This window comes from Scleropages formosus, chromosome 7 (assembly GCF_900964775.1).
Source record: "Scleropages formosus chromosome 7, fSclFor1.1, whole genome shotgun sequence".
NCBI lineage: Eukaryota > Metazoa > Chordata > Actinopteri > Osteoglossiformes > Osteoglossidae > Scleropages > Scleropages formosus.
This window is the reverse complement of record NC_041812.1, coordinates 5173227-5180908: the sequence shown is the minus strand read 5'-3', so window position 1 is coordinate 5180908 and position 7682 is coordinate 5173227. Positions and strand designations below refer to the sequence as shown.

The 7682-nt window shown below is 47.9% G+C and overlaps 1 protein-coding gene across 1 annotated transcript; it reads left to right on the top strand.

The window, feature by feature from the left end:
• Positions 1-310: 310 nt before the first annotated feature.
• LOC108937494 (dermatan-sulfate epimerase-like protein) lies at positions 311-6409 on the top strand. The gene has a single exon (XM_018757486.2). It carries the CDS (start codon positions 846-848, stop codon positions 4473-4475), a length of 3630 nt encoding a protein of 1209 aa, XP_018613002.2. The 5' UTR covers positions 311-845; the 3' UTR covers positions 4476-6409.
• Positions 6410-7682: the final 1273 nt, after the last annotated feature.

Sequence of the window (7682 nt, the reverse complement as noted above, 5' to 3'; positions counted from 1 at the left end):
TGTTGGACCGCAGAGTATCCTCCGGAGCTTCCAGGAGATGTTCCGTGGAGCGGAGCCCGGCGCCCACAGAGATGCCCGCACCGCGCGAACCGTCGGCGGAGACGAGACCTGCTGTCGCAAACTTGCCCATCGACGCATTTCTGGATTCGGGACCGTGTAGTACAGGCGCTAACGCGAGCTCCGGCGCGAGGACGTGCTCAGTGTCAGCGCTTTTCGCGCGTTTTTTGTGGCGGGCGCGGTGCGGCGCGCGCCTGTGAGCAGAAATTCCCGGCGGAGGAAGGGGGGGGGGGCGGGAGGTGATGGTGGCGAAGCGGACGTTCGGCGCGCGAGAGACGTTGTCAATCTCAATGGCTCGTCAGAGATGCTCTCTGCGTCCGTTACCGCACGTAAGTCCAGAAACTGTTCGGTTACGTCGATTCTGAGCGGTTTTTTTTCTTTTTTTTTTTTTCTTTTTACTTGAAACATGACCGCACGCAGCGGGCTTCGTCCCGGTCTTCGGCGCTTTCTTCTGAGTTCAACACATTACGCCTCAGCTTCCAGCGGAGCTCCGTGATACTCAAAACTCCACTTTTTAACTTTATCACCAAAACACTAAGGGAGTAAAATCCTTTTTTTTTCCCGTATTTTTTTCCCTTCAGCAATACCATTGGCTTTAGTGACGTTATAATTACTTTTATTAATCCGAAAACTTTTCCCTCCTTAAACTGTGCTGAGGTTAAGTGTACAATTTTTGGTGACGACTAATAGACTTGACACATTAACACTTTATGAAGCACGAAACTGTGGAAAAGTGGTGGAGAAAAGGGAGAAAATAAAGAAAACTCAAACCATCTGTTTGGTGGATCATGGCTGCTGGGTGCACAGGGCGGTCTGCGGTTTTATTATCATTCCTGACGTTGGGGGCTGCCTTCTCTGGCGTGTTTAATACTTCAGACAGAGACATTTTCAACAATGACTTGGAGCAGCTCAGGCTCAGAGAGGACAGCGCTACTGAACGATGGAAACATGTTGGAGACGACCTTCACCCCAATCTGTACTTCGACCAGGTGGACGTACAGTTACTCAAGCAGAAGTCCACCACCACGCACAGCCACGTCTTCAAAGCGATCCGGGCAGCCGTCATCGCCATGCTGTCCAACGCCGCCCTTTACCTGCCTCCGCTGAGGCACGAGGAATTCACCAGCAAGTGGAACGAGATCTACGGAAACAACCTCCCGCCGCTGGCGCTGTACTGTCTGCTGTGTCCAGAGGACGCTGCTGCCCTCCAATTTACGCTCAAGTTCATGGACAGAATGGCAGAGTACCCAGACTGGGTGGTAACCAGCGCCCCCAATGACGAGGTCCCTATGGCACACTCTCTCACTGGATTTGCCACCGCCTATGATTTTATTTATGTCTCCCTGGATACCCAGAGAAGAGCCAAATATCTTAAGAAAATTCGTGCCGTGACGGAGGAGCTGTATGAGTTGTCCAAATACAGGGGCTGGGGGAAGCAATTTCTGCAGAACCATCAAGCCACAAACATCTTAGCTATACTAATTGGTGCCATTGTAGCTGGCGAGCATAATGACCCAGAGACCATGATGTGGAAGCAGGTCTCGGTGAATTACATGGAGAAGACCATGTTCCTTCTGAACCACGTTGTAGACGGGTCTCTGGATGAGGGCGTGGCCTACGGGAGCTACACTGCAAAGTCTGTCACGCAGTACGTGTTCTTGGCACAGCGCCACTTCAACATCGACAACACGCAGAACAACTGGCTGCGGGCGCACTTCTGGTTCTACTATGCAACCCTGCTGCCCGGCTTTCAGAGGACAGTTGGCATTGCGGACTCCAACTACAACTGGTTCTACGGACCAGAGAGCCAGCTGGTGTTCCTGGATGCCTTTGTGCTGCGCAACGGCACTGGAAACTGGCTTGCCCAGCAGATCAGAAAGCACCGTCCCAAGGATGGCCCCATGGGTCAGTCTTCTGCCCAACGCTGGGCTACGCTGCATACAGAGTACATCTGGTACGACGCCCACCTCCCCCCTCAGCCGCCCATGGGCTACGGAAAAGCAGGGATGCACATATTCTCCAACTGGGGTGTGGTTACCTATGGGGCCGGCATGCCTAATGGCCAGGGGAACACATTTGTCTCCTTCAAATCAGGGCGTCTGGGTGGCCGGGCCGTGTACGACATCGTTCATGCCAGGCCCTACTCTTGGGTTGAAGGCTGGAATAGTTTTAACCCAGGGCATGAACATCCGGACCAGAACTCTTTCACGTTTGCACCGAATGGCCAGGTGTTTGTGTCTGAGGCATTGTACGGACCCAAGTACAGCTACCTGAACAACGTGCTGGTCTTTGCTCCATCTCCGACGAGCCAGTGCAACGAACCGTGGGAGGGGCAGCTGGGGGAGTGTGCCAAGTGGTTGCGCTGGGCAGACAATGAGGTGGGTGATGTGGCTGGTGAGGTGATCGCTGCCTCGTCCCACCAAGACACCATGTTTGTGAGCGGTGAGTCGGCGCCCGCTTATTCCTCGGCTATGAAGCTGCAGAGCGTGTATCGCGCCCTGGTGCTGCTCAACTCGCAGACCCTACTGGTGGTGGACCACGTGGAGAAGCGCGAGGACTCTCCACTTAACGCACTTAGTGCCTTCTTCCACAACCTGGACATTGATTTCAAATATGTGCCGCATAAGTTTGCAGAGAAGTTCAACGGGGCACTGATGGACGTGTGGGATGCTCATTATAAGATGTTTTGGCTCGACACTCACGGGGCCAGCCCTGTAGCCAGGATACAGGAAGCCGAGCAGGCCGCGGAGTTTAAAAAGCGCTGGACGCAGTTCATCAATGTCACATTCCCTATGAACGGCTTGGTTACCAGAATGGTCTACGTGATGCATGGTCCTTATGTCAAAGTTTCCAACTGCAGGTTCATCGACAATAGCAAAAACGGACTAAGTCTTTCTGTGATGATTAACAACACTGAAAACATAGTGTCAATTGCAACAAATTACAAGGATATAGGTGCCCGACTGAGCTATCTGGGCTTTGGAGGATTTGCTAAGATGGAAGATAAGCACCGTATCATACGTTTTGGTCTGGGAACTGAACTCGTGCCCAAACAAAGCAAAGTGGATAGTACAGTATTTGACTTTGGCTTTATGGTCAATGTAATTGCAGGGGTGACACTGTGTGTCGCCATTGGGTTTTTGACCTTGCAAAGAAAGTTTTACATCTGCTTCAGCAAACTCATGCGATACACACTTCTCTCAGTCCTTCTGCTGTGGGTAATTGAGCTTCTGTTTGTGTCCAACACTTGCGATCAGATCCTCTGTGGTGTGAAATGGAAAGGTGCGGCAGACCCCGGGGCGAGCTCACAAATAAAACTCTCAGGGCAGCAGCCGTTACCCCTGCCAACGGTCGTCATAACAACCCTGCCTGGCTCCGGGGCCGAAATCCTGAAGCACCTTTTCTACAACAGCTCTGACTTTGTCTACATCAGACTGCCCACGGAACACCTGGACATACCGGAGACGGAGTTCGAGTTCGACTCCCTGGTGGACGCCTGTGAGTGGTCCAAAAATGACGCTCGGGACGGGCATTTCAAAGTGATCCAAGGCTGGTTCCACTCTCTGGTTCAAAGTACCAAGCTGCATCTCCAGAACATTCAGCTGCATGAGTTCGGCCATGGTAAACTGACACAGGTGGGCGACCTTTCCATGGACAAAAGGAAACGGGCCAGGAGGAAAGAGCCTCCTTCCGAATTCAGGGGCAGAGGGAAAGGCAGCCTGGACAGAGATGCGGAATACATCCGGGAGCTGCGGCGGCACATCGCAAAGTATCAAAATGCGCGTGTGGTCCTCAACCTGAGGAGTGGCAGCTGGGCCCTAAAACTTCCGTTTGTCCAGGAAGTGATTGGCCCATCTCTGCGGGCCATATATGTGGTCAGGGACCCACGAGCCTGGATCTACTTGATGCTGTACAACAGCAAGCCCAGTCTGTACTCCCTGAAGAACATCCCGCAGCACTTGGCTCTCATTTTCAAAGAGGACAGCAGCCGGGGGAAGTGTGCAGGCTTTGCCCCGGAGTTCCAAGTGCTGCGGCAGCTCCTCTCACACTCAGAGATGAACCCGGTCCTGCTGCTAGCCCACCTGTGGCTGGCGCACACCGCCGCCACGCTCCGTATCAGCAGCGGCCTGCCGGCAGACACATACCTCCAGGTGCGGTTTGAGGACATCGTGCACTTTCCCGAAGAGACAGCAGGGAGGATACATGCCTTCCTGGGGGTGCCCGTCACACCGGCGGCGCTTAACCAGCTCATGTTCACCACCTCCACCAACTTGTACAACCTCATGTATGAGGGGGACATTTCTCCGGCCAACATCAACATGTGGAAACAAAACATGCACCACAATGACATCAGATTGATAGAGAGCACATGTTGGTTTGTGATGAAGAGGCTCGGCTACTCCAGGTTTACAAACTGAAGGCTGCAGGTCAGCTGTTGTTTGTCTTTACTCTTTTGCACTAATGGAGAGTTAAGTTTGTAAGCTTCGGTCATGATTCGCTCTCAGTCCTGTTGCAAAATGGAATCGAGTGTTTTCTTAAGGTATTTGTGATTTAGTTCTTTGTGCACTTTGTGAATTGTTCAGGCAAAACATGGCATATGGTGGTTCAGATATTTTATATTAAAATTTTATGTGGTTGATTTTGAAGTTACAAAATATTTTAGGAATCACTTTAACTTTTGTGCTTTAGTGGGATGTTGTAACTTAAGTAATTATGAATTCCCATATTGTAAGTATTGTGCTTTAAAATTCTCACCATTTCCTCCTCTTAAAAAGTAATGGATTATAAATATGTATATGTTCACATTATTTTTCTTATACCCTGTACATAACCTATATTCAGTTGAATCTTTTTATATTATATATATTTTCCTGGGAAAAAATGTCTTTTGTTAAGGTGGTATAAGAGGCTTTAGGGATGTTGTCCTAAAAAACAAAAATGTTTACTGAAGCTAAAAGCCGTTAAAGTCAAACTAAATTTTTCAAGCCTTTTTTTCTTGCTTGTTGGGCCTGTTTGGGTTTGATCCACGTTTGGGGTCCCTGTGATTATCTTCACTGCGCGGCTTTTACTGGCCGCCTCAAAGCCACACACAATCAACGCTGGCCTTATTTACTCCATGTGTCGGTTCGGTCTGAGCAGGGAAAAAAGCGGATGTGAACAGTAATTCTTTGTTTCATAGTGTTTATGTCTGCTTGGGAGAGGTGCACAAGTAGAAGTTTTGAAAACATGACAAACTGGAATTGCTTGTTCTGTTTCCCCTTTTCTCTTGTAACAAGAAGTACCTCTTAAATGTGCAAATTGACCTTGTACCGTAATCAAAGCAAGAACTTCAAACCAATCTGGTTCGTGCAAATTAAGAATTCATCATAAAGAAGTCAAAGATTTAGGTCCTTCATAAACTCAAGCTCGATTAACTTGTCTTTCTTCAGAGTTATAATTTCTAGTTACAAGTTACTGAAACGTCATTCATATCTGAGCCAATAATTTTACTAACTATAACTTTGTAACTTTAAACCCAGGTTCCACATTTGGAAGTGTTTTCATTTGCATTCTTTATTTTATCGGAACTCCAAAGAATTTCCAGAGTTCTTTTTTAAACTGTGACTCAGTGGTTTGACTTATGTTAAAAATCTCAATGCATTTACTGATGTCACATTGTAAGATGATACAGTGAAGCCAAGAGCTCTGGAAGCCCGCACTGTGTTTGTGAATGTTAACTCTTTCTAAAATCCTACTCAGTCTCGCTACTTTTTTTTCTTTACTTCGGCGCCTGTAGAAACTGTACTGTACAATTTTGTGTATTTGGTCTTTGTGGTTCTGCTTCTCTGCTATGTGTACTGTACACTTGTCCACAGTGGGAAGTGGGGGGATAGCACCAATTACTGCACCGAGACTCCTCGGTGCTCCGGGTCACCATCGACCAACATACGCTACAGCCGGAGATAGGATCCTCTTAAAGTCGACGGACACGTTTGGAGCTTCTCAGCTCATGTTTCAATTTTTTTGCCCCCATTAAGGCAGCAGAAAGCCGTCACCGAATTCTTGTTAAACGGCATGAATGTGTGCAATGTTGTCACGGTACTGCAGCTCCATTGCAGCGCTTGTGCTTAAGGAGGCTGGGGGGGGGCCCTGTGGGTGTAGGGTTATAGTACTGCTTTTTGAAATTACCACCACTGTAAAATTCTGTTGATTTCATTCTGGGCACTGGTGGAAGGCGCAAATGTCACAAAAACATGAATAAATGAGTACATACTGTACACATTGTCAGAGTATTACAATTTTTTTGATGTCAAAATAGCTTGTTTTCTATGTACAACCAATTGAGAGTATGACCGTTACGTACTCGTGGAATTTTGACATACGATGTTGGAAAGTCGGAGCTTAAAAAATAACTTGGTTAATTGTTAAGGTATTTTGTCCTTTTTTACATATAAAAAATTCAGAATCTTCCTTTCAGGTGATAAGAAAAACAAGTCTAAGATGTCCACCAAAGGAATGATTTTGCGCTGAATGTCTGCTGTTTGTCTATTTCCAAGTTCAGCGCAGCGTTATGTCCTCTCCTGCCTGTTTTGCCTCTAAACAGAGGGCTACAGAGGTCTGCAAACAGCACCAGAGGGACAGTGTGCCACTGCGTCAGCTGTGTGTAGCATGTGTGCCTCCATCCCTGGCCATCTGCCATGCTGTGAAAGATCTGGACCAAACCTCCTGCTGATGTGGGCTCCAGACCCTTCTGAAACACCCACTCATTAATTAACCTTCACTGCAGTCCAACCTGTCCTGTCAAGAGGGCTGGAGTGGGAGGGGGGTGAGAGGGGTGGACGTTCAAATAGTCACCATACACAGATCTGTAGTCCATAGCAGAGAGTAAACGTTTGCTTAAAATTTCCCCAAAATGATTATATCTGAGAAGATTCCAGCTAATGATAAAAGGAAAAAGCTTATATTTGTCAACACTGAATTTAGACTGGCACCCAAGGATTAATTTGTGAGGAAATGACCTGCTTGGGGTTGGAGTGCAGTGTCAATTTTAACCTAAAAGGTTGCGCATATGATGACAATGCTGGGTGATCTCGTGCTTTGGATTTTTAGGTAGAAGAAACACAGGTAGGTGAAGCATCTCACTGAGGCTGTCAAGTTCTTGCTTTACTGTTAAAAAGACATTTCCATGGGGGCAGAATGACACCTGACACTGAATATATCTGCAATCGCACCTCAGTGTCTTACAAGCTTGTCTCTCTTGTGGCCTGTTGGGTATTTTGGTAATAAACATGCTTGGCTCCCATTTTCCTCTCTGTTCTGGGTTTGATTGAAGCTTTTCCATTGCCAGTCACTGACACAGACAGGAAACGGGGTTTAATGGAAGACTTCGGCCCACTCAATGGACCGAGGCGCCCGTGCACAGCGACTCGCCTCTGGCTGATTGGAGAAGCTGTCAGAAAATGTCCATCAAACGCAACAGCAGGACTGCGGAAGTGACAGATTACGTCGTTTTTTTTTTTTTTTTTTTTTTTTGTTTCGGCGAAGCTGTTTCAAGTGTTTCTGAAGGTTGTCAAGTTTTAATTAGAACTGTGCCGGAGAGAGTTAAGTCCAGGGGACGATCAAACCATGTCGGACAGCTGATGAAG